The sequence below is a fragment of the Theileria orientalis genome, chromosome 1 (genome assembly GCF_000740895.1).
Source record: "Theileria orientalis strain Shintoku DNA, chromosome 1, complete genome".
Classification (NCBI taxonomy): Eukaryota; Apicomplexa; class Aconoidasida; order Piroplasmida; family Theileriidae; genus Theileria; species Theileria orientalis.
This window is the reverse complement of record NC_025260.1, coordinates 585,521-610,644: the sequence shown is the minus strand read 5'-3', so window position 1 is coordinate 610,644 and position 25,124 is coordinate 585,521. Positions and strand designations below refer to the sequence as shown.

General features: G+C 39.1%; 13 protein-coding genes across 13 annotated transcripts; 8 read left to right on the top strand and 5 right to left on the bottom strand.

The window, feature by feature from the left end:
• Positions 1-176: 176 nt before the first annotated feature.
• On the top strand, positions 177-1,724 carry TOT_010001237 (glycerol-3-phosphate dehydrogenase; the record flags this gene model as incomplete). Its single annotated transcript, XM_009690816.1, has 7 exons — positions 177-194; positions 275-364; positions 435-626; positions 695-865; positions 953-1,234; positions 1,318-1,470; positions 1,575-1,724. The coding sequence occupies 7 exons, from the start codon at positions 177-179 to the stop codon at positions 1,722-1,724; spliced, it is 1,056 nt and encodes a 351-aa protein (XP_009689111.1).
• Positions 1,725-2,098: 374 nt separating this feature from the next.
• On the top strand, positions 2,099-3,729 carry TOT_010001236 (uncharacterized protein; the record flags this gene model as incomplete). Its single annotated transcript, XM_009690815.1, has 7 exons — positions 2,099-2,434; positions 2,558-2,656; positions 2,751-2,915; positions 3,037-3,183; positions 3,312-3,415; positions 3,526-3,597; positions 3,696-3,729. The coding sequence occupies 7 exons, from the start codon at positions 2,099-2,101 to the stop codon at positions 3,727-3,729; spliced, it is 957 nt and encodes a 318-aa protein (XP_009689110.1).
• Positions 3,730-5,172: 1,443 nt separating this feature from the next.
• TOT_010001235 (uncharacterized protein) lies at positions 5,173-6,554 on the top strand (the record flags this gene model as incomplete). The annotated part of the gene is made up of 6 exons (XM_009690814.1): positions 5,173-5,194; positions 5,251-5,344; positions 5,472-5,784; positions 5,825-6,005; positions 6,106-6,210; positions 6,277-6,554. 6 exons carry the CDS (start codon positions 5,173-5,175, stop codon positions 6,552-6,554), a joined length of 993 nt encoding a protein of 330 aa, XP_009689109.1.
• A 212-nt stretch (positions 6,555-6,766) lies between these two features.
• Positions 6,767-7,165, bottom strand: TOT_010000275 (conserved hypothetical protein; the record flags this gene model as incomplete). Its single annotated transcript, XM_009690813.1, has 1 exon — positions 6,767-7,165. One exon carries the CDS (start codon positions 7,163-7,165, stop codon positions 6,767-6,769), a length of 399 nt encoding a protein of 132 aa, XP_009689108.1.
• Positions 7,166-7,450: 285 nt separating this feature from the next.
• Positions 7,451-8,199, bottom strand: TOT_010000274 (conserved hypothetical protein; the record flags this gene model as incomplete). Its single annotated transcript, XM_009690812.1, has 3 exons — positions 7,451-7,591; positions 7,745-7,845; positions 7,977-8,199. 3 exons carry the CDS (start codon positions 8,197-8,199, stop codon positions 7,451-7,453), a joined length of 465 nt encoding a protein of 154 aa, XP_009689107.1.
• Positions 8,200-8,301: 102 nt separating this feature from the next.
• On the bottom strand, positions 8,302-12,049 carry TOT_010000273 (uncharacterized protein; the record flags this gene model as incomplete). Its single annotated transcript, XM_009690811.1, has 13 exons — positions 8,302-8,375; positions 8,470-8,770; positions 9,041-9,879; positions 9,943-10,007; positions 10,139-10,251; positions 10,329-10,433; positions 10,580-10,653; positions 10,711-10,876; positions 10,942-11,086; positions 11,118-11,355; positions 11,487-11,634; positions 11,781-11,941; positions 12,010-12,049. 13 exons carry the CDS (start codon positions 12,047-12,049, stop codon positions 8,302-8,304), a joined length of 2,469 nt encoding a protein of 822 aa, XP_009689106.1.
• Positions 12,050-12,750: 701 nt separating this feature from the next.
• Positions 12,751-13,692, top strand: TOT_010000272 (60S acidic ribosomal protein P0; the record flags this gene model as incomplete). Its single annotated transcript, XM_009690810.1, has 1 exon — positions 12,751-13,692. The coding sequence occupies one exon, from the start codon at positions 12,751-12,753 to the stop codon at positions 13,690-13,692; it is 942 nt and encodes a 313-aa protein (XP_009689105.1).
• A 950-nt stretch (positions 13,693-14,642) lies between these two features.
• Positions 14,643-14,879, top strand: TOT_010000271 (60S ribosomal protein L38; the record flags this gene model as incomplete). The annotated part of the gene is made up of 1 exon (XM_009690809.1): positions 14,643-14,879. One exon carries the CDS (start codon positions 14,643-14,645, stop codon positions 14,877-14,879), a length of 237 nt encoding a protein of 78 aa, XP_009689104.1.
• Positions 14,880-15,094: 215 nt separating this feature from the next.
• Positions 15,095-16,582, bottom strand: TOT_010001234 (hydroxyacylglutathione hydrolase; the record flags this gene model as incomplete). Its single annotated transcript, XM_009690808.1, has 7 exons — positions 15,095-15,205; positions 15,345-15,450; positions 15,585-15,726; positions 15,820-15,927; positions 15,963-16,076; positions 16,164-16,353; positions 16,385-16,582. 7 exons carry the CDS (start codon positions 16,580-16,582, stop codon positions 15,095-15,097), a joined length of 969 nt encoding a protein of 322 aa, XP_009689103.1.
• Positions 16,583-17,077: 495 nt separating this feature from the next.
• Positions 17,078-18,630, top strand: TOT_010000269 (conserved hypothetical protein; the record flags this gene model as incomplete). The annotated part of the gene is made up of 4 exons (XM_009690807.1): positions 17,078-17,149; positions 17,240-17,545; positions 17,590-18,292; positions 18,479-18,630. 4 exons carry the CDS (start codon positions 17,078-17,080, stop codon positions 18,628-18,630), a joined length of 1,233 nt encoding a protein of 410 aa, XP_009689102.1.
• Positions 18,631-18,960: 330 nt separating this feature from the next.
• TOT_010000268 (26S proteasome regulatory particle) lies at positions 18,961-20,980 on the bottom strand (the record flags this gene model as incomplete). Its single annotated transcript, XM_009690806.1, has 9 exons — positions 18,961-19,089; positions 19,176-19,288; positions 19,400-19,621; positions 19,750-19,876; positions 19,938-20,002; positions 20,092-20,148; positions 20,233-20,449; positions 20,573-20,674; positions 20,756-20,980. 9 exons carry the CDS (start codon positions 20,978-20,980, stop codon positions 18,961-18,963), a joined length of 1,257 nt encoding a protein of 418 aa, XP_009689101.1.
• A 472-nt stretch (positions 20,981-21,452) lies between these two features.
• On the top strand, positions 21,453-24,456 carry TOT_010000267 (conserved hypothetical protein; the record flags this gene model as incomplete). Its single annotated transcript, XM_009690805.1, has 8 exons — positions 21,453-22,261; positions 22,292-23,571; positions 23,683-23,816; positions 23,855-23,950; positions 23,983-24,069; positions 24,099-24,161; positions 24,193-24,324; positions 24,361-24,456. 8 exons carry the CDS (start codon positions 21,453-21,455, stop codon positions 24,454-24,456), a joined length of 2,697 nt encoding a protein of 898 aa, XP_009689100.1.
• Positions 24,457-24,747: 291 nt separating this feature from the next.
• TOT_010000266 (ubiquitin-fold modifier 1 precursor) lies at positions 24,748-25,021 on the top strand (the record flags this gene model as incomplete). The annotated part of the gene is made up of 3 exons (XM_009690804.1): positions 24,748-24,813; positions 24,845-24,917; positions 24,948-25,021. The coding sequence occupies 3 exons, from the start codon at positions 24,748-24,750 to the stop codon at positions 25,019-25,021; spliced, it is 213 nt and encodes a 70-aa protein (XP_009689099.1).
• Positions 25,022-25,124: the final 103 nt, after the last annotated feature.

Here is a 25,124-nt window from a genome sequence, read left to right as displayed (position 1 = left end):
TATTTTTTAAACTATTCGAAGTTTTGTCCTTGGAAGACAAAACTATTAATCCGTTAAGAATAATATATTTTTTTGATTTCTAATATTTAAACGCACTCCATTAGTGTGTTTTCGATTCTGACAGTTTTAAGGTTTTTTAAACATTGTTTTAGTATTTATTTTGAACCACGTTAATTATGGGACTCGGAAAGAAGGTAAGGAATTCCCAAATAGTTTATTTATTCTATACCCCCCTTTTAATAGTCTTAAAATTTTGAACTTATTCATATGTTAGGTTACTGTTATTGGCTGCGGTAACTGGGGATCGGCAGCATCAAAGGTGATAGCAGAAAACACCAAAAAATACGACCTCTTCGATGATACGGTAAGGAATAGTGGATAGTTAATTCCAAATAGATATCGTCAACGCATACTCTGATTTCATTCTTCAACAGGTTAGAATGTGGGTGCTGGAAGAGAAGGTAGACGGCGTTAACCTGAGTGAACTGATTAACACGCACCACGAGAATAAGAAGTATCTGCCAGGAATAAAGCTCCCAGAAAATATTCTGGCAGTTCCAGACCTGGCAGAGTGCGTAAAGGACACAGATTTGTTCGTGTTCGTAATTCCTCACCAATTCGTCAAGGTGTGTATAAAGGAGTAATTCACAAGCGTGATTATGAATAAGTGCAGATAAAATGACGATTTATTCAGGGCACAGCGGAGAAGATGAAGAACAGCGGACAGCTGAAGAGTGGAGCACTGGCAATTTCACTGGTCAAGGGAATTATGATCGTGGACAAGAAGCCAGTGCTGGTCTCTGACTTGGTTGAGAGTGAGCTCGGAGTCCCATGTTCAGCACTGTCAGGAGCCAACGTAGCAAACGTAAGTCAACAACGGACAATGTACACCTCGTACTAAGAATGTATCGGAAAAACTGTTAATACTGAAGGTTCTAATGCGAATGTGTAGTGCATTGCGAGGGAGGAGTTCAGTGAAGCCACAATTGGATATACGACCAAAGAGCACGCAAGGTTGTGGCAGAGGCTCTTCGACCGCCCATATTTTAAAATCAGCTGCCTGGACGACGTAGCAGGAATACAAGTGTACGGAGCGCTGAAGAACGTGGTGGCGCTCGCAGCAGGGTTCTGCGACGGACTGGGGCTGGGATCGAACACCAAAGCAGCAGTGATGAGAATTGGACTTAACGAAATACACACCTTTGCAAGGAACTTCTTCCCAGGCACCAACGAGGTAGGAATTAGTGACAACAGCGACGCGAGGGTAGTTAGTTACAAATTGGTTGTCAGTAAACAGTAATAAAAAGAAATTTGCAGAAAGTCGTGTTTGAAAGTGCCGGGCTCGCGGACCTGATAACGACCTGTATTGGAGGAAGAAACGTACGTTGCGCAGCAGAGTTCGCAGCAAAGGAAGGAAAACGCCCGTGGAACGAAATAGAATTGGAGTTCTTAAATGGACAAAAGCTACAGGTAAAAAGATAGTAGATAAAGAGAGGTAACAAATAAAGAAAGGAGATAGCATGACCAATATTAGCTAAAAATTAGTAAATATAAGGGAATTAATGATAAAATAGGGAACGACTACTTGTGTAGAAACGTACGAAGTACTTAAAGAATGCAGAAGACTGGCAGAATTCCCACTCTTCCACGTCACCTACAAAGTAGCATTCGAAGGATTAAACCCAAAGGAATTGATTGCCTCGCTATCGGTAAAATTGATATGAAAATTTAAAAAAAAGATAATTAGAATATTATTTATATAGTAAAGAAGCTATTTATAAAGTGTAATTAGGCATAAAAGGTATGAAACGGCTAATAAATTTATAGAAGGAAGAGCTTGAGGAAGTCCATTGAACAAAGAATTATATGTGTATTTATATATATATTCGTCCTTAACAAATTAATTTATGGTTTTTCGATAAAAATATGGATATATAATAAAATTTGTGGCCCAGTTTATAAATATAGTTTAATCTCGTAAATAGCTATGGGGAATCTACAGTTAAAAAACAGATTTCAGATAGAAGTAAATTAGTGTAACATAATAAAAAGATTTAATTTTTAAAGGAAATAATATTTTAAAATGGAAAATTTATAAATGGAGGAAAAGGTGGATGAAAAAGAAGTCCAAAGTTGCGAGTTGGATACTTTGGACTCAATTGAGTATAATAAGCCAGATTCCTCATATAATATATCATTCAACGACTTGGACCACGCAATATTCTCAGCAACGTCGAATGTTGAGTTCCCAAAAGATCGCAACTTAATAAAAAAGGCGGAAGACTACCGTAACCTGGGAAATGAAAGTTTTAAAAGAGGATTTATAGAGCTAGCAATAGAATATTACACAAAGGCAATAACGACGTACCCAAAAAACCACGAGTTCTTCACAAACAGAGCAGTGTGTTACAAAAGAAAGGGAGACTGGCTTAAGGTAAGTGGAGAAACGAGAAAAAATGTAAACATAACATATTAACACGAGAGAAGATGCCAAGAGCATTTTGGTAAATAGGGATATTTGTTGCTGATATTGATGACGGAGCTAACGGATGTGTAGGTTGAAGCGGATGTGCGTCAAGCACTGAACCTGGAAGAAAACTCGGTAAAAGCACACTATTTTTTGGGACAGGCACTTCTGAATTTAGGTAAACGAGTAGTTGCAGAGACGTATTTGTTATTATAGAATATTTAGATTACATAGTTAGGGTTTGAGCTTTGTTGATGGCTAACGATATACAGGGAACGTAGAGGAGGGCCTGAAGAAGCTGAGAAAGGCAAAATGTTTATCGGAGCATTACAAGACAGTGCACACAGAAGAGATCAATAATGAGATATTGAGATCGATGATGAAACTGTACCTGGAAGAAGAAGAAAGGTTAAATTATGCAGTAGTATCACTCTCGTCATTCGTAAAGGTAAGAAAAGAGAAGGATATAGCGTGATAGATAGATGTTCTAGGAATTTTTAGCACAAGCGCCATTAGTAATAGTAGTAGTAGTATTTGGATAAACATTAATAAAATAATAATAATAATAGGAACTTCTGGAAAGGGAAAATAATCAGGGTGCTTTAAGTGAAGAGGAATACTCCGAAAGAACAAAACAAGTAGAAATGATAAACAATTATGTGAAAAAAACACAAGAAAGAGAAATACCAAAGTATTTATGTTGTAAAATATCAATGGTATCAAGTAAATGATGACCTTATAGATAAGCATAGTTACACAACTATAAGATGGAAATTGTAAAGCAACTATGAGTATTTTTTACAAATTAAGTAAAAAGAGGGAACAAAAATGATAATTAATATAGTGTTTGATGCGAGACCCAGTAATCACACCAAGTGGGCAGACATACGAAAGAGAATTGATCGAAAAACACATTATGAGTAATGGCAGCTTTGACCCAGTAACAAGGTATAAAACATGTGTCAAATTAGATAATTGATTAGAAGAATGGTATTTACTTATTGGATATAATTGATTAGATTATAGCTCTAATATTGAATTTATCAATTAATTTTTAGGAAGCCGTGCAAACTGTCAGATTTGTATCCGAATTACTATTTAAAGGAAGCCGTGGAGTCTTTTCTAGAAAAGTGTGTAAAATTGATAGTAGTTTAGGATTAAATTTAGATAGTAAACTGAAATAGTTATTAAGTAAATTATTTGATTTAATAACAAATAATAATAATAGGAACCCGTGGGCCTACGACGAATACTACACGTAGTAAACAACACACTTGTACAATATAAATGATAATTTGTTTAGTAAAATAAATATGTATTAAATGTTAGTATTTGAATTTGGTATGTTTGATAAAACAGTTGTGATGAATGAAAAAGTAGTAGTTGCCTGACTATGATGGAAATAAAACTACTTTATTGTATAAATGTAGTTACATTGACTAAATTAATTGTGATTTAAGAATTTTAGATAATGTTACTGTGTATTTGATGAAAATAAATAAATAAGTTAATGTATATAGGTAGAATCTTAATAATAGGAATCTTTTACACACTATATAAAACATGTATATTGAATGAAAATAAACCGTGTATAATATCAGAAGTAAATGCTCAAAATATAAAAAGGTTAAAACACAAATACAATTTGGAAAAAATAAATGGGAAACACGAAAAGAATAAGAAGAATAGAGCATCAATAGGAGTAAAAAGATCAACAAGATATTCATTTGTTAACAGCAAAGTACTAAATGTAGAATATAACAGAGCGAATGATGTTGTTAATTCAGTTTTAACTGAAAAGGAGGTAGAAAAGCCATTCTTCAGTGACTTAGGTATAGTCTACACAAGTGTAGATAAATTATGTTAAATTAAATAAATAAAACATAATATGATTAAAATAGAGAGAAATTATGAAAATAATCAAATATAGATGACTGGAATGACCATAGACTGGTGGATTTGTGTGAAATTCAAGTGTCAGGAGGAGACGGAGGTGACGGATGCTTATCATTCAGAAGAGAGAAGCACGTGCCATTGGGAGGAGCAAACGGAGGAAACGGTGGGCCTGGCGGAGATGTAGTGATTAAATGTGATTTAAGTGTAAGCGATTTGAAGAACTTCAACTACAATAAAATATATAAAGCAGAAAAGGGAAGTAACGGAAAAGGATCAAATAGAAACGGGGTGAGTAGAATAAGTATGAAAGATTATGGTTAATGGTGATTGATAAATGAATAAATAAATAAAATTGAATAAATTAAACAAAATAAATAAATATTTTAAGGGGAAAGGAAAGGATTTATGCCTGTGTGTGCCACCAGGCACAGTAATATACGGAGAAAATAATGAAGTGTACGCTACACTGTTAAACGATGGTACGCATAGATAAAAGTCATAGATAATGGAGTTTGTGCGTACTTGTAAAACAAATTGGAAATAAATGAATTAGGAGAAAAAATAAGAATAGCCAGAGGAGGAAGAGGCGGCAAGGGAAATCGCCACTTCATAACAAGAATGTATGAATAATAGACAAAGTAAACTTAGTCAGTTATATAGTAGTCAGAAGGATAAGAAGTAGCGTATAGTTCGTAAATGTGTTTGTTTAATGTACGTCAAGGAATAATGCCCCGAGAGTGTGTGAACGAGGAGAAGCAGGAATCTCGAGAAAAATTAGGCTAATATTTAAAAAGCCATCAGATATCGCATTGGTTGGTAAACCGAATTCAGGTAAGTCAGATTGACATGCATATGCGTGTGTTATGTGTATTGATGGAAAATTGTAGGAAAGAGCTCAATAATTAAGCAACTGACAAACGCTAAACCGAGAGTAGCAAACTTCCCATTTAGTACGAAATTTCCAATACACGGGGTGATCCAGTTTCAAAAGGTATTCATAAAATGTTATTAACTGCGATTAGGAGGATCCAGGTGAAGGAGAAGAAGAAAGGGGAGGAGCTTATGATGAGGCAGAAGATGAAGATTTCTTCGAAGGAGATTTTGAAAGTACAGACTCCCTGTATAATGAACACGAGCAGGAGGATGAAGACGGAGATTTTAGTGAGAATGACAATGAAGACGCCAATTACAATAAAAATGAGGAGGAAGATGATATGGCCAGTGTAAACGATGCCGATGTGAACGGTGGGATGGAAAGCACGAAGACTGATGGAGACAACAGTTTTGTTAAGAATTTGATGATTGTGGATATTCCAGGATTGATTTCAGGCTCAAGTTCAGGTCGCGGCCTAGGTCATGACTTCCTAAGGCACATTGAGCGGTGTAAAATAATATCATACGTAGTAGATTCAAACGTACAGGTACGATGTTCAACGTTGGCGGTAACAATGACTGCTGTAGGATCCGCTTTCCGATTACCTGGACGTTAAGAAAGAAATTGGCACGTATGACCCAAGCCTGTTGAAAAAGCCGGAAATAATACTGCTGAACAAAATTGATCTAATAGACAACAAGAGAATATTTGAGCTGATGAACTCGTTTATTAGGGAATGTGACCACGATAGAATATACTTCCTATCAGGTAATAATAATTGGTACTTATAATGATAGTTTACACGTAAACATGGAGCCAATGTATATGTGTGTGCTAGTATTACAACGTTATAATAATCAATTTGCAGCCAAAACGAGGGAAAATGTTGACTTTATTAGTCTGTTGTTCAATCAAATATACTCGGAATTTATATTAAATAATGATTGGAACACCAGCAATGATCAAGAGGATGGTGATGGCAGTACCATAAGTGAAAATGAGAGTGCTGATGAGAGTAATAATTGTACCACTAAACCAGAGGAGTGTAACATAGATAAATTGGACGAATTCAGGAATTTAAGCAGGAGGTTTAAGATTGAACATGAAGACGGGATATTTACAATAAAATCGCCGTATTTGGAAAGGAAGGTGAAAATGATGCGATTTGACCTGCCAGAAACATTGGACAGGTTCAGACACATCTTGAAGGTGAATAAGATCAGAAGGAAGCTTGTGAAGCTTGGTTTGAAGCCAGGAGATGTTTTAAAGATAGGAGATGTATCATTCACTGTACAGACGGATGAATTTTTTATTTAAAGTTAATATATGTATACCACTGTATATATACACACACATACATACATAAGTATACACACACATATGTAAGTACATACACCTGAGTATGTAAGCATATACGTATATAAGTTCAAACAAATACATACACACAGACTACAAACATACAGAAGTGTAACTTTCAAGTAAATTATAAAGTAAACTACATTCAATTAGTTGAATAAAAAAACAAACAGTTATGCTTTGAAAGCGTGTAAAAGTGCATCGCAATCAAACTGGCCCACACCCCTGGGATCTAACACGTTTAAAAGATGTTCAACGTCATTTGGATTTGAAATCTTCAAAGTTTCCATAACCTGCTTCAATTCGCCAGTGTCCATAGTCTTGGACCTGCCAGTGGCAAGGGACTTGTACAAATCGGAGAGGCCACCGTCGGAAGGAAGCTTTTTGGCCAAGTTGGTGCCAAAGGCAACAAACTCTTGACAGTTCATGGGCTTGAGCTCAGCCTTAACGTCAGCCGGTACCACAAATCCAATAGAGTGAAGTGCCATCAATACCATATCTTCACTCAACACACCCTCCTTCTTAGTGTCCATAACCAAAAACACGTTTCTCAACTTAGTGGAATAATCCATGTTTACGAAAAGGGAATTAAAAAAGAGTAGATTAAAATGATTAAATGGTTAAAATTCGTTAAAATTAGATTAACAACTAGGTGATATTCAAAAGAACAGCCCTTGAATACTTTAAAGAGGAGGAATTTGCAACTTAAATATATGTGTTAATAAATTCAGTGGAATTTACTGATAAGCTGACCAAAGCAGAGTGTGAGTTACTAATGCACCATTGGTGTGTATGATGATTCTAACTCTGAAGGAGTGACAGGGACTATAATACAGATTAAAATGTGTAAATTGACCTTAAAATAGAAACCAGGTAATAAAAACGAGGAATCGCGAAATGGCGAGGGGAAAATCAGTGTATTTGCCCATAAGCCACGACCACACATGATTTAGCTGAAATGCCGATAAAATCAAGTTTTGTCCAAGTTCCGTTTTGTACTAACTTCCACAATTAAAGGCTCACTCTTTTTAGTCTAAATCGAAATAAAACTGTCATTTATATATTCCAATAGATGAGACTTATTTATATGATGAATAGTCTAGTAAATTTCATATACGTGTACACATATGTGCAGATATCCTTAGACTTACCGGCAAATCCTCTTTTAAGTTAACGACTGAAACTCCGGCTTTCTTTAGTGCTTCATCTGAAGGTGTTTCGCCCTTCACGTCGAACACGCCAAGTCCAACATCTGTACAATTAATGTGTGTGTGTATTAAGTTAATTTTCCAGTCATTTCAATTAATACAATGAATTTTATAACTAAAAGATTTGATTTCATTGAAAATTAACTTCCTGACTGCTATAATAACTATTTGATACCCAATAGGATGGATTCCTCCTTTTCCTCCTCGAGTTTGATTTCAGGAGGGTGGTTGTCATTGTAGAACTCAATTTGGGAGTCTAGGGGGCCAATTAAACCGCGTTTTAACTCAGATTCTATCCTTTGATTCGATTCCCGTAGCTTAGGCAAGAATTCAGCCACTTTCTTAAAGGAATCATTATCGATTACCTTTTTCAAGTCAAAATCTGGCCTTTTACCCATTATTTATAAAACTACTCACACAGCTATAAATATATACCAATGATTTCTAGTGGCAACTCAAACACACTACAACCGAGTCATATACGCTTTATTAAATTTAGGTCAGTCGCTTGAAAATATTACTATGCATCGACATGAGGAGCACCTTCCCTTGTCGTCCACTCCCATCATTGAGCCTGCACAGCACATTTAATAAGGTATCACGGTCTGCCTAGTCCAACATATCTATCGTACACAGGAAGATGGCTGTTCTAATTAACTACTCCGTACCGAGCGTGTTGTTGAATCCGCAGGATGGACACGAGACCTTCGTCTGCGTCAACTCCGCTATCTTGTACTCGCTCTTCAGGATCGCGTTGTTCAGCTCACTTATGTGCTCACTCATCAGCACCAGCTGCTCGTTGTAGTTGAGGTGAATCGAATCCTCGTTCTCCTTTGCTGCCAGATACTGGCTTCTGTTAAGCTCCAGCGCCAGCTTAAGCTGCTTGTTTGAGTCCTCCAGGGCCGTTATTGTCTTCAGCAGGTACTTGACGTGGGCGTTGAGCTTCCTGATTTTCCTATACGAATCCAACTCATCGTAGTCCCTCTCAGGAGCGCTACCGCCCACTGCGATACCGCCGGTGACCACATCATCTCGGCCATCATTCTTATCGCCGACCGTCACAACATCATCAACGTGCCCATAGCCTTCTCCATTTACCTCGTTATCGCTCTGGGCCCCTTCAAACCCACCACTGCTTGTAATGCTCGCAGTGGTATCTACTGTGCGGGCACTGCTGTTGTCACTGTTTTTATCTTTGTTATCACCGTTGCTATAGGTGATGTTATCGCTGTTCGCAACCTTATTTGCGCTCACGTATGGACTATAGTTAGCGTTTGCTTTCGCAAACTTAAGTTGCAGCTTGCTGAATATTCTCTCGCATATTGCCTCCAACTCGTTTGTCCTCTTCAGCCGCTCCAGCTCATCCTCGTACTTCTTTGACCTGTATGTTGCTATTTCCAACAACTCCTGCATATTTGCGAACTTCAGCTTCAATTCCGCCAACTCATTCTCGTTTCTCCTTGCCAGGTTCAGATCCTTCTGCAGGTTCGCCAGTTTTATCCTCGGATTTGACCCTGACAGCGCCGCGTTGCACCTACTGACGTACTCAATCGTGCTGTGCGTCTTCACTTTGTAGTTTTTAAAGTTGAAGTAGTTCGAGTCTGAATAAAACTTCAGGGAGGTGTACATGTAGTTCAGATACAGCCTAATCCTCATTTCCGTCATGTTCGTCAGATCACTTTCCAGCTTCGAGAGACTTGACGTCAGCTGCACCATTTGATTCGTGCCTCCTGTGAAGGGCAGGAAGAACCCTTTGTGCACCTTTGGGTAACACAGCCTGTGCGATAGCGACTCTTTCAACTCGTTCAAAGTCGTCTTAAGGTCATTGACTGTTGCGAATAGGCTCTTTATCAGGTAGTGGAGGTTCCTGTGTTGCAGCTCTATTGACTTTGTAGAGGCGTTTCTGTACGATTCTCCGTACCTGGTCGACTGCAGAGTGCTATCTAGTGATGATTGCGATCCCACATTAAAAAATTCTCTCGGCTCCTCTGGCGACTCACAGCTATTGCTTCCGCACTCATTCGTTAACACTGTGTATAACAACTTCGACTGATTCCTCTTTTTATCGTTAATCAGGTCTACATTTATCGTTTATTTTACGTTTACGCCGTGACAACATTAATTATCAATACTGAACTTACACAGAGCTGACTTAACGTTACAATAAAACCTCAGAACTATCTTCTTAATGTCACCAAGCAAGTTACTAAAAATGATTATAATCGCTTAATATCAAACACTAATTATGGTTCTAATATCAAATACTACTCATTCGTAATACCAACTAATAATGATTTGCAATACTAATAATGGTTCTAATAATATTCAATAGCTTACATCAGATATTTTGTTGAGTGTTTTTTATTATCCTTTGTGCTCGTTCCTTGTGGTAACACATACTCTTCGATGCAAAAGTATATCCTTTGTAGTTTAAAAAACTCACTCAAATGCTAAATTGTTGTTAATAATATCGTTTCCTTTACTAATTACCACTTGTTATTACCCATTAAACATATATATTATCTACCTTGACTGCACTTGTCATGTTACTAAACTGTTCCGAGTCAAACGTTCCACCTCTCAACATAATCTTTTCAAAATAAGTGTTCACCATCACCAACTCATTGTCAATCTGTTATCACTATTAGTTACTAACTTATGGCCATTTTCACATTACTAACTCATATACTATCAATTCTTAGATAATGGCGTTACTACTGCTAGCAGCCATTACTCTCACTGCTACCATGGCAATACCAATAAATAAACAATACTTACTTTCTTTACTAGTTTGTCAAAGTTTGTCAACACTCTCACATCCACATTGCTGAACACATTCGAATACCTGATGTCTGTTTCATCAGAAGGATCCCAGCTTTTAAATCCGCCCAAGTTATCCAAGCTTTCACTGTCATTAAATTCATGTGTTCCATCTACCGAGTTTCTATTCATGTCACTCGCTATCAGTGAACATTGTATGAACTTGAACGCCAGCTTCCAGCAGCTGAAAAACGACCCGAATGACCCTACCAGTAGGTTAACCAGCTCATAATTTGACAATGAATAGTGGACGTCCTGCATCATTTAAATTAGTCTATATAAACGACCAGCTGTAGTCATAACTATATAGTTGTAGCTACCAGGTTAAGTGCGTCGCTTCCGTTCTGATATATGTTGTTCAAATTAATATAGCTGTTCCTTCTCAGGTCAAATTTAAACTTTTCGTTCAATTTTACCTTCCATTCTTCTAAGTCCTTCGAGTGCTCCTTTTTCAACGACTCGACTCTAATAATTATTATTATCAAATGCTTTTTACCCCTTGTTCAGCGTATTTATCTCCGATGACTTGTTGTCGATTTCTGTGTTCAACAGCTTAATCTCGTTCGCGTACTGTGACAGCTTATTCTCGTTATTGTTCAGTTGGTCTTGCAAGTCCTTCAGTATACTTTCAAGTGCTATCAGCCTATCCTTCAATTCTGTAACTATCACGTTATGCTTCGCCTTATTATCTTCCAAATCTCTCGTCGTTTGAACATTTTTGACACTCAACTCCTCTAAACATTTATTATTTCCGATTTTTACTAAGTTGGCGTACGACACACTAGTTAGTGTGTAACCATGTTTTCATTTTATGCCTTAATTATCTAACTCAATTCACTCTGTACTTAATAAAAGGAAAACTAACCGTTTTCTTTAAGTGAATTCTCTAATTTCAGTTTCAATTGTGCTATTTCTTCGTTTAGCTTTTGATAATTTTCAGACTCATTTGACTGTGATCCTTTTATGAGTGTTAAGGGATTCGTCCAAGAGGAAGGTCCATGTTTTACGTTTTTCTATCATTTAACATTAATTCACTTAATATTTTAATCATAAATATGTTGCCAAATATATATGTAATGTGTTAGTTGTTAAAAATAAGGTATTGTTGAAGAAATAAAGATAGTGGTTACACATAACTAATGTCAAAAATATTCAATACTTGACTCTGTTGCGATATTTCATTGGCCAGTAAATCATAAGAGTGTTTCAAATGAGTGTTTTCCTCATGTAATTTGGCGTATTCTTCGATTTTTGAAGACAAATCGGTTTTTAAAGCCTCGTAGTCCCAATATAGCTTTTTAAATGCATCTTTGAGTAAATCTACAAATATTTATTATATACAAGCGAAATATGGAGTATATGTGCCTATTGTAGCCACGAAAGTATACCATGTTTAGACTCGAGAGTCCTGTGTTTAGGATCATCCATAATTAAAATTATGTATAAATAAAGATTCCATTTGTAAATGTTTTAAAACAATTAACACAGAAGACATAAAATAAAATGTACACAAAATAATTAATAACTATTTAACTAAATATAGTGAAATGTTATATGTGGATTATGAACCGAAGAATCTGACTGGAATCCTATATACTCATAGATTTATGTATAACAGAATACGTAAATGTTAAAAACACAGCAAAGAATCAATCAGAATGTGCAAACATATACGACCTCAAAGTTGACATATGAATAACAAAAAACATATTATAACGAAACATAGACAGCATAAGATGAACCGCAAATGTGCATTACATGATTAAGTAACGATTTTGTTAAGTTTAGTCTAAAGGGTGAATTGGAAGATCTGAACCTAAAGTTAAGATGTACCACCCCATCGAAATTTAGGCCACCCACCACTGAATATAGGCTCGCCTTCATTATTATATTGTAATATTTTTTTATTGACACATATTATTTATTTCCCACCATATTTTAGCTCATTGGGTGGAAGGTACGTTTTACATATGCAATTTGCATTACTATTTAAGAATTGCCTGTGATTCCATAACATAATATAACAACTTAAAAGTTATTCTCTAATTAACAAATAAAATATATAAATTGCACTAATTGTTTTCAGGAAATATAAATTTTGACATCGGAACTCTTTAAGTTGATCTCAAATGGCGAAACTATCGAAAGCCGAAAAGAAGAAGTTGTACTTCGAAAAACTCACAAACCTCGTGAAGACGTACCCTAAAATTTTAATAGTGAGCGTGGACCATGTGGGATCGAGGCAGATGGCGTCAGTACGCCACTCACTCAGAGGCATGGCCACCATACTTATGGGTAAAAACACAGTCATCAGGACGGCGCTCCAGAAAAACTTCCCGGACTCGCCGGACGTGGAGAAGGTTTCGCAGTGTATGAAGCTCAACACAGGCTTTGTGTTCTGCGAAGCAGACCCGATGGAAGTGCGCGAGGTGATTCTGAACAACAGAGTGCCAGCACCAGCACGCCAAGGCGTAATCGCTCCCTCTGATGTGTATATACCCGCAGGCTCAACAGGCCTCGACCCGTCGCAGACGTCGTTCTTCCAGGCTCTGGGAATATCGACGAAGATCGTCAAAGGTCAGATTGAAATACAGAACGAAGTGCACCTGATCAAGAAGGACGACAAAGTGACGGCCTCAGGAGCAACGCTGCTCCAGAAGCTCAACATTAAGCCCTTCTCATACGGTCTGAAGGTGGAAAAAATTTACGACAGCGGCGCAATATCAGACGCAAGCGTCCTCGACGTGACTGACGACGAGATCCTGGACGTGATGCACCTGGGAGTCAGCTACGCTAACGCAATGGCTCGCCAGCTGGGATACCCGACGGTGCTCTCAGTAGACCACTCGATGCTCGAGGGCTTCAAAAACTGCATGGCGCTGGTCGTGGACTCGGACTACGTCTTCCCGCAAATGGAGGCTCTGAAGAACTTTTTAGAGAACCCAGAAGCAGCTCTGGCAGCAACTGCAACTGTGACCACATCATCAAGCGCTGCAGCAGCTGAAGTGAAACAGGAGGAGCCGGAGGAAGAGGAGGAAGACGAAGACATGGGATTTTCTCTGTTCGACTAAGCGAAAGTAGCAGACGTGAATCAATTATGATCAAGGGCAGCGTTTGCTTGAAGACCCACTTCGTTTAGAATTCAATCCTGTCATCGCCATTGATGATCCTGCTGATAGCTAATGACTCTGAAACTGTTCCTAATTGTCTCCCAACCTCACGGAAGCTTATCATATCTACAGGATCATGGCAGACGGACTTAAGTCTGTTTTGTGAAGAGATTGAGGTAGTTAGAAGTTGTAAGTAAAGGGGCTATGATGAAATTTCAACCTTAAACATTCGCAGTTACCGCTGATTTACGAGTTGATGAACACCTTATTCTGAGCTCCTAATTAATATTATGATCTCAATGTTTACACTATGCTAATAGTCGCGTTAGTCAGTGCCGCAGTCGCTCCAATAGTACCACTGTCACCATGGGCTGGTACAGCCCTTGTGCACACCATTAGTAATTTAAATAGGTAGAATAGAGTATATATGAGTGTATTGTGTGATTGGAATAGCTGGTATTGTAATTATGTAGCAGTAGTAGAAGAGAGGTGAGAAGTATAATGGTTTGTGTGGATAGAATAAATGGATTCCATAGATAAAAAATGGCAAATCTGAAAAAAAAAATGAATAAAAGAGAGTGTATCTATATGTAAACCATAGTGGAAATTAAATGGTAAATATGTGTTGGTAACAAAGTGGTAAAAAGGAAGTGTATACCTATAAAGATTCTAGGAGTGGGGCACAACACATGAATATTTAAGCTACTATAAATATTTGTTAACAAGTAATAGTTTAATAAGCTTAAATTAATTCGTAAGTAACATATCGTAAATAAGAGTCAGTGATTTCACAAAAAGGGATCTAGAGGACGACATATCTAGAATACCTCATAAGCAAAAAAGAAAATTACACAGTAAAAAGGTATTTAAAAGTAGAAAACCTACAGTTTAAATAAAAGTCGAAGTTTAAGATGCCGAAGGAGCTGAAGGACCTGAAAGATTACCTGGTGGTGATAAAGAGACCGGACGTAAAGTCAGTAGTTGTCTATAAGAAGAAAGGAAAGGGAGGAGTGCTCAACACAAAGTTCAAAGTCAGATGCTCAAGGTTCCTGTACACCTTCTCAGTCCCAAACCAAGTGAAGGCAGCCAAGGTGGAGGCGACAATACCGAGCAGTCTGGAGAAGAAGGTGGTAACTAACAAAAAGTAATATCTTCAACCTTACTGACAATACATGACAGTCATACAAGAGTATATACTATTCTGTGCAATCATACATGCTAGAACATAGAGGTGTGAGTTAGGTACAGTATAATGAGGTAAGTATAGTAGGAGTATGTTAAGTAGAATGAAAGGTAACACGCACAACAAGATGAGGAAGCCGATGTGGAAATGTGACTTAAAGGGCGCAATAAAGTATGGCAGTTAAAATCGATCCTTCATCTGCCTGAGCTTGGACATGGCAGCCTCTTCAGAGGCTGTTTCCAGAGATGACATGAGGTCCTTGGTGCGCATAAAGGGGTTGTAAAGAACTTCCTGAAATAAGAGGATGTGGAGGAGTAAGTTAGGAAATGGTTAAGAGGTTTAGAAGTCAAGTTAAGAAAGTGAGTACATAGATAGATAGATAGATAGATAGGTATAATAATTGTAAGGTTATTGAATGAGTAGTTCAAACCTCAGACAAAAGGGAAGGCACGGTAACACCGCCCTTAGAAATCACATCCTGGGACCAATTTAATTTATCAACAACAGGTTGACTTGGATCAACGTAGTAGGCAAATCTGAGTGAAAATAGTGAATAAACTGATACGTTAGGATAATAATGGGTAATGCAGTTAATTAATGATGAGTAGGGGTAGTTAAAGGCAGCCGTTAATGACTAAACTTATGTAGCTGAAATGGCTCGTTAACATACTTCATATTCTTTACAGTGTATTCATGGCCGCAGTAGATGAGGGTGTTTGGGGGAAGTGTTTTAACCCTCCTCATTATGCCGAGCATGAGTTCGCCAGAGCCCTCAAAAAATCTACCGCATCCACCCACAAATATAGTATCACCTACGAGAGTAAAGTAAGGCAATATGGGATGTTTGCTAATACATATGAATTTATTTAGAATTAAATACAGTATGAAAGCATGATAGCACGTACCGGTGAACAGAATGGGTTGTAAATCAGGTTTTTCAGGAGAGTACACAAAGTACATTATGTGCCCGGTGGTATGGCACGAGGCCTTAATGCACCTGATCTTCAGACTTCCTGATTAGTGTCATAATAAATGAGTTTGGAAATACCGAATGATAGGGTGTCATCGTCTTTGACCGGCAAAGTTACGCCCGGAGTGCTCTCGTAGGATGAGCCGACGACGTCAAGGTCTGGAACCAGTCTCTTCATCTCAACATTGCCGCCTGAAGTCACGTAATAAGGGAACACACGGGTAAATAGGCAGTTGTGGATGGAATATCTAACAAATGTGTGTATGTATTCAATCTTACCGCTGTGATCCCAGTGTTTGTGTGTGCACAGACACAACTTAAATTTTAAATCGTAGCTTTGGGCCACTGAAAGCACCTTTTGAGGCTCAGCAGGGTCAACGCATAGCGCGTTTGAGCTTTCTGGGTCTATTAAAATGTAGGAAAAGTTATCCTGTAAAACAGGAACCACCTTAACCTCAGCAACAGGATTCTAAAAATATTGCAGATCAGAGTGAGATTACCTTAACAGATTTGTTATAATCTAACGAGGATTGAGAAAAGTGTTTATGAGTCTTGGAAGTAGTCATGTCGAATCTACTAATAAAGTTGAAATTGCTAAAGTTGGTAAAAAGAGGTCCGTTCAGTATTCTGGAGTATACTCTATTTATCAAAAGCTGAATAGTGCGCAATTTATGAACCTGTTCATCTAATAAGGGCATATGTATAAATAAAAGTATGAAAAAAACAATCGTGGAGGGAGCACCAGATGGAGCAAGTTAAAAGTTAAGAATGAAGAATATTCATCAAAATAAAGCAACAACCATAATCAAAAATATGTAAAAGTGTATATTGAATAGTTATGTGAAGATGTGTATGTATGTTTAATGTTTTATTTTAGATTATTAAAAGAGAATGTATAACGGGTCATATTAAGAAAAAATTAAGCATTATGTGTTATGTGTTTAAAGCATAAGATAAGTTATGTAAACTGTGTTAAAATTAACTAGTTGACGAACTCGTTTAGATTGATTTTTTATCTCTTCCCCATACATCTTCTGTTATAAGAACGACATCACATACTGTGTGTTTATTATTTTAATTAGTTCAAAATAAATATTTTTGTCTACACATTAAAGTAATTTGGTGTTTTGAACAATTTTTAATTGTTTTTAGTAATTTAACACATAGACATGATGGTTTAATTTATTTGACAAATGGAACTCGGTAAAGATTTTTCTAGCCACTTTAAGGCTAAAAATTTTCTAGGATTTCTAAGCATCCGAAATGTACGAGATGTGTAAATAGACTACATAAATTTATTAAAATACAGCACACTATCTAACTGCTCATTTTTATTTTACACATTGATTCAATAGGGGGTATTTGTGACTTCGTTTACTCAACTACTGTTTGGAGTGGCTTTATATTGTATTTTACACTACCTACACCCTAGTTTACATGGAGTGGCGTGGTTTTTACTAGGGCTACACGTTCTGGTTGCCGTCCTCGGGTATGTGTTTTTATGTTTAAAACTCTGTAGGTTCGTTGGGGCGTTAAAGAGGAGTCTGGGATTTCATGCCACGTACATGGTCTTTTACGCCGTGTCTATGGTTTTTGTCGCAATGATCGCGTTGGATATGTCGGAGCTGGTCCACTTTCTCCCGAAGGCTCCTCAGATGCACGTAAGTAGCAACTATACGACGTACACTAACCACTGTGAATGTAGGACTTTTCCATGTTTCAGACTAACACGCCACTTATTACGAAGTTCAAGAGTCCAAACTCTAAAGTTCTCTTCCCGTTTAACTTCTACAAAGACCCATTTTTGACGAACAACATGCCCGATCTGTCGGACTTGGGTAACGGAAAGCTCATCGCCAAGTATTCTGTGACTGAAATAGACCTGCACAACCCTCAGAACCCGATAGTTTCATACTCGGGAACCATTAGCAACGAGCCGTTTGACGCGAACTCGCCCAACGGGAACATGGACGGCACAACCGGTCTGCCGACCAGTGCTGGTGACGCCGGTCTGGATGACCTGGATAAACTCAAAAAATTGCTAAGGGAGAAGCTAAACGACTCCAATCCCACAAACTCTACCGACAACAATAGCGGTCCTCGTTCGGATACTGCTTACCCTGTCGGCGCAACTCCTAGCAGTAGTCCTACCACTGCCACTACACCTGATAATAATCCCACCTCCAGCCCCACCAGTGCTCCTACAGCGACACCCGATAAACCTGCAAGTCAGAGTGGCGGTGACAAGGACGACAGTCTCTACGATCACATTCCCTTCCTTCCGCACCCTGGGGAGACTGAGGGTGAGTCTGAGGAGGTATCTAAGGACGAGTTTCCTCCCGAGACAAACGACTTGAGTCCTGAGGGCAAGTCTGAGGTGGTCGTGATGTACAAGATGCAAAAGAGATGTAAGTCCATTTACTTGTCCACTACTTAGTAGATGCTATAGATAACACTACTATCCACACTAACAAATCTCTTGTAGTTACTATACAAATATAAACATAACAGTTACTATGTTCAAATAGCTACTCATTTATTTATTCAGCCAATACCATTATCGCCATTTAAACACCAATTATATTAACGTATAGCTGTCAAATTCGCCGCTTCCGCGTTCCTGTTAGTGTGTTTAATCTTTTATATGTATTCTTTCTGGGTCGCGTTCACTTTCGCGATGAACAAGTGCACTTGTCTCGATGAGCTCAGCGCACAGCCAGACCAATTTACGCCCCTGGTTGACTAAATCGCACAATCGTAACTTTAAAATAATTTAAATGTATCATAAACTATACATTTTACGTTGCCTGTGTTTATCACGTGATGTATATCATATGCTTCATACGCCTATCCATATACCATACTTAATATACTGTATCATAGTGTATATGGCATACCGCACTAACTATACCATACCATGTATATATCCCACGGTACTTAATACACCATGGCATAATGTATATACAATACCATACAAACCATACCATGATATATATGCACGCATCGACTACTTATAGTATGCACAAGTACTAACAATTATCTGATAATATATTAGTCTGATTTTAGAAAGAATCAATCACGTTAGATAGTTCAGCGGGTTCTTCTTCTTCGCCTGCACCATTGCAATCCCCTCTACGAAGTCCTCGTGGTCCAACTCAGTCGCACCTCTTCGTAGGGCCACCATTCCAGCTTCAATACACACAGCCTACATTTTATTATTAATGTCACTGCCAGAAGCAGTTAAAACACATGCCTTTAACTTCATTTCATCTCATTATCTATTTTACATACCTTCAGTTGTGCTCCATTGAAGTTTTCCGTTGATCTTGAGAGCTCCATATAGTTCGTATCTTTGTGAACATTCATTTTCCTCGAGTGGATTTGCAATATGTGTGCTCTGGCCTCTGTATAATCATTAGCGCTATCACTACATGCTTCTCAAGGTATAGCCCAATATAGCCATGCCATACTTATAGTGTATCTATTTACGTTGCTATTTAGTCATGGGGGATTACCTTCGTTCGGGTGGGGCAACTCTATCTTTCGATCCAGCCTCCCTGAGCGCAGTAGTGCTGGGTCCAGTGTGTAGGGACGATTGGTTGCTGCTATCACCTTCACTCTATCGTCACTGCTAAATCCGTCCAGCTGATTCAGCAGCTCCAGCATCGTCCTTTGCACCTCTCTGTCACCAGACAATTCACTATCAAACCTCTTCGTCCCAATTGCATCAATTTCATCTACAATTGTTATTACAACTATTGTTGTTACTAGTGCTATTAATACTACTATTACTGTTAATGGTATTACTACTATTAATATTACTAGTACTATTAATAGTGTTACTACTATTAATATTACTTGTTACCTATGAAGATGATTGTTGGTGCCTTCTCCTTTGCCAAACTAAATGCATCTCTGACCATCTTCGCTCCATCACCGATGAACATTTGCACAAGTTGCGGCCCAGCTAGTTTTAAAAAAGTGGCTTTTGTCTACATTATGCATTAGTAACCTTGTCTGTTTACTAATCTAACTGTATTACAGTTTTAGTACCTGAGCTGCGCACGCTCTTGCCAAGAGCGTCTTTCCGGTTCCAGGCGGACCATGCATAAGTATTCCTATAAAATTAGTTATAGTCGTCGCTGAGAACCTATTATATCAACTTAACTGAACACACTTATACGTATACATGTATCACATCACGTACCTTTTGGTGGTCTTATCCCTATCTTTTCAAACTTTTCCTTATGTGTAATCGGAAGAACTATAAATTATTGTTTTAAATGAAACTTATCTATGAATTCATATACCGTCAGCCATGCACTAGCGTAAACTAATTACACTGTACCTATTGCTTCAATTAACTCCTGAATTTGCTTATCTAGACCTCCAATATCCGAGTAGTCCTCTGTTGGTCTCTCGCAGACTTCCATTGCCTTTACGCGATTATCATACTCCGGGGGCAGTTTGTCCAGGACCAGGTAACTATCTTTGTTGACACCCACCAATTCGCCTGGGTGCAATTCTGTATGCGGTACCAGTCCAATAACTGGCAGGTACACTGTCTATTAATACATTAACACACAACTGGCTAACTAGTTACTACCAACCAAAAACCGTCTCATCAATAAATAAATGTACTATTGGCAGATAAATAATCCACAGTCCTACTGGTGCGTTTAACTTACTTGTCTAGTTGATGTTTTTATAACCAGAGATTTCCCTTTGGGATTCGTTTCTACATTTTGTGCCGAGCCGAATTCCTCGTCAACTTCATCCATATCAAGAAGCTACGTGAACGATTAGGATCTCACTTTTTAACAAATACACATGCTTACAACATATATCTACCGATACTTTCTACAACAAACCTCTATAACATTTGCAACCAGATACGGGAGTTGTTTATTCAGTTGAATTTTTTCTAAATTATCCTTTATTCGCTCCTGTACCGTTTTTTGTTGAGATTTTAATCTAGTGTGTTCACTCTTTAGTATTTTTACTTCCGCGTCAATCATATTAATCCTTGCCCTGACATCGGAATCACTCAAAAGTGATATTTCGGAAAGATCAATAGGCTCCTCGGTTGCATCCATTTCTTAAGAATTATAAAAAATAATGAATGAAAATTTTAGGGAGTATAAAAAAGAAGAATATGTATCAAAAATGTGATTCAACAAAAACACATTAAACAAATAACTATAATAAAAATAAATAAAAATTATTAATTAATAAAACAAATTTAATCACATAGTTTAGAAATAAATTAATTTAATAACCTATTTTAACATTAAAAATTGTGAAAGAAGTATAGTGTATAAAAATAGTACACATAAAAATTGTGCTGAGCATATTCCAAAAATGTAATTGAGTAATTTATATACACATTTGAAATTCATATTATTGTATTCAAAAAAGAACTTTGTAATCTATTTTTTAATTTGAACATATTTTATTTCTTCATTGTAATGTGTTGTAAAAGTATATTGTTTAAAGGACATATCCTTGCACCAAAGAGTGATTTCTCGGTGATTCTGGATTTAAAATTATAGTATGTTAAGTTACGAAATGGATTCCAAGTCTGTTAAGGATAAAACGGATTCGCCCACAAGCGCGGATTTGTATAACGAGTCCCTGGACTGGATTCGTTCAATGAACCTGCAAATGAAGTCGCCAGGAAACTATATATCAACAAGGCTGGAATCAGTGTCCCTGGAGCAGCTACACAGAGAGTTTTCTGCTCTTCTGCTCTCGAGTCAATCGCACGGAACGTCGCTGCTGAGAACGGCGTTCACGAAAGCAACGTCGTACAACGATAGCCTGAAGAAGATTATAATGTCGCTGTGGCCAGTAAAAGATAAGGTCTCGGATTCGTACAATTTCTGGAAGAACGTGAAGGATAACTCGTTACAAATTAACGAGGCAGCACACAGTCGGTTGAACAGACTGTATGTGATATCGTACACGAAGTTGGCAATAAGGACAATACTGCAGGCGCGGAGCAACTTTGAAAGTTTGTGCAATGAGATCGTGGAGACGTTCTCAGCGCTGCACGTAGAGGACATAAGCGGAAAGTACTACTCAAAAATATCGCACGTAATCGCATTGGTGGAGCTGATATCGCAGAAGGTATATAAGATGAATACACTTATACAAAATTTAAACACGGATTATAACCTGGAGTCGAACTGGGTATTGTTGGAGTTCGCGCCGAAGGAGATAAGAAGAATATCGAATCTGATAGAAAAGTATAAGTACTACGACCGCAAGATAGGAGAAATGCTGAGAGAATCGAGAAGCAGTAAATACATAATTAATAAATCAGGGAACGTGGATTGTCAGGATGTCGGAAACGTGAACCTGGTGATACAAAAGGAGTGCAAAGTGGACCCAGTGACGTCAGATAGATTGAACGAGTTCTCAATAGGGAAGTTTGAAAGGGAGGTGGAGAGCCTGGTAAAGTCGCTGACAGTGCTGACGGAAGTGTGCGCAAACATAGCGTTCAGCAGACTGCATAAGCTCTACGCGGACCTGAACACGAAAAACATGGACGCGATAGTGGAAAACGACGACGCAATAGAGAAGAACAGAATAAGAGACGAGATCAGAAAGTACGTGGCGTCTCTGGTGTCAATAATAAGCGGTCAGAGTCAGCTGAGGAGAGGGAACACGAGGGAGCTTGTGGAGATCTTCAACGAGGTGTTCCTGACGCCGTTCCTGGAGTCGAACAGCGGGTTGTTGCACTCAGGCTCGAGGAATTTCCTGTCGCTGCAGGAGGAGTCGAGTAACTTCCCGAAGTTCGTGGAGGCGGTGGAAGGCACAATACTTAACACTAAAAAGAGTTACATGATGAGGTTCCTGGAGGACCTGTCGGAGGCGATGGGCGACGAAAAGTTCAAGAGCAGCTGCGTGCTGGGCCCGGTGGCGAAGGCGGTGCTGAAGGCAGTGGAGGAGAGCTACTCCTCAATATTCGCGCCAATATACCCGGAGTGCTACGCGGACAACTACAGATCGTTTGAGAGGCTGCTGACGGCGCTGGAGGTGCACTCGGACAGCTCTCTGAGGAACCTGCTGAAGTGGCGAGGCACGAGTCTGCCGTACAACTTCGCAACGCGCTTCTGCACGGGCGTGATGTGCGACAACCACATCGAGAGAGTGCACGCTAGGGTGAGGAGCGAGTTTGAAAAGCACCACGAGCTCGACGGGAACTACCACAAGGCAGGAGAGAGGAGGTTCTTCGAGTCATCCTCGCTGGTGGTGTACAGCCAGGCGTACGACCTGCTCTCGGAAAGAGACCTTTTCTACCACCTGCTCCCGCAGTACCTGAAGGGGCTCTGGGAGATGTTCAGGGAGTACATCGGCCACGTGGACGGCTTCATAGCACACATGGAGTCGACGAACAACAGCTCTGACGTTAACGAAAAGGTTAAGTGGCCGTCAGGGCTCTCCTTCGCATACTCGACCTACGTGCTGAACGACCTGCTGGAGCTGCTGGACGCACTGAAAACGGGGAGTCTGAGGTCGGCAGAGTACGGGGACCGCTCCATCCGAATAGACGCGAGATTTGGGAGCATTGCCCAGCACATCCTGAAAATAGTACAGAAGCCGCTGAGCACATACCTATCGCACTACTACAGCAAACACACTAGCACTAGGGGCAACGCCTACCACAGTAGCAGTAATGCTAGTAGCAACCCCTACCACAGTAGCAGCAGCAGTAATGCTAGTAGCACTGACCTTGATGAGAAAATATCCAGTTTGTGGAAGAACTGCGTGTCAGTGTACTACGAAGGCGGAGAGCCGATGAAACTGGATAACGAGCAGCTGAGGGACATACAAAACTTGTTCGCGTTCACAATTAAAGCAATGCAGCTCATCTGCGAGTTCATAGGGAACATTCAGGATCACATCAACTTCGTAAAGGATAAGCTGGTAAGGGAAAAAGTAACGCACACATCCCCTGAGTTTAGGACCAATACCTGGTCAATTCACTGTACAATAGCTCAAAGTGTAGTTTGCAGTTTATACAGTCGCTGTCGTCAAAATATAGAACGTCAAACAAGAATGTAAGTTGGTAGAAGCTGAGAGTGTTGTTTAGGACACGTATCAAGTGAGCGACTACGTCAAGTTCCTGGTGGCGCCGATGGTGTCGTTCAACGAGTTCACGCAGGACATTATTCCACAGGTACTTTTGAGAACTAATAACGACCGAAGGAACTCTTGAAGAGCCTGATGAAGAAAACAATAGAGCTGGTGTCGACGGACTACGTCAGTCACGTAAGAGCACCGAAGTTTAAGTAGATTGTAGATATCGAGTCTGGTGAAGTCGGTGGAGAACTTGAACTCGTCACTGATGAACCCGAAGAACGCGTCGCTGAACGAGTACTCGGAGAGCTTCCTAATAGTCGACATGGGAATGCTGAGAAGGCAAATAAAGAAGGTGAGGGCGCACATACATAACTGATTTAACGCTTAGGACGTGGAGGAGTTCTACGGAGTCTGCGTTCAGAAGTTCGCAGTTACGAAGGACGAGTGTGGCTCTCTCAAAAATCTCCTGGAATATGCAGAATAGTCGCCACCGAGGGCTGAAACGGAACAGCAATAGACTGTGTAACACATTTGTAAATTTACTGGTAAACGAATACGTGTTTAGCCGCAGCACTATTATTTGTGTACGTGCAGAATGTATTAGTTGTTGTTCCCCAAAAATAATGGCAGAAAAGGCTTCCGAAGGGTAAGCGACGAGGTAAACGCGATTTCATGAAAATTAATCTAGGAAGGTCACATTTAAAATCGTATTGGCATCGGATTCTAACCAACCATATAAAGTGTAAGTGAACGGAACAAAAGCGTCATATAAACGATGTTTAGCCTCTCAGTCCCAGAATCTGCGCCGTTTTCAGCAGTGATCAAGTTCGCGGCGGAAGAGGTGAGCGAATAGCCAGATATATGTGCCTTAGTTCAAGCTGAACCCGGCGACCTGCGCAATCATCACCAACGAGGGCGTGGGAGTGAACCCGGCCCAGACAGCAGGTTAGTTCCACTTGAAAATGGAGAACGCAGGCTCGGTCTTCCTCAAATTCGGCTCAAACCTGAGGCTGATTCCGCGAGATAGAGTCGGAAAATGCACCGTGTAAAATAAGTATAATTTGTGAAGCATCTACCCTCATACGAACATATCTACCTGCTTAACTCGCTAAGAAGCGCTATTTATACATATAGTGGCCAGCACACAGGGCC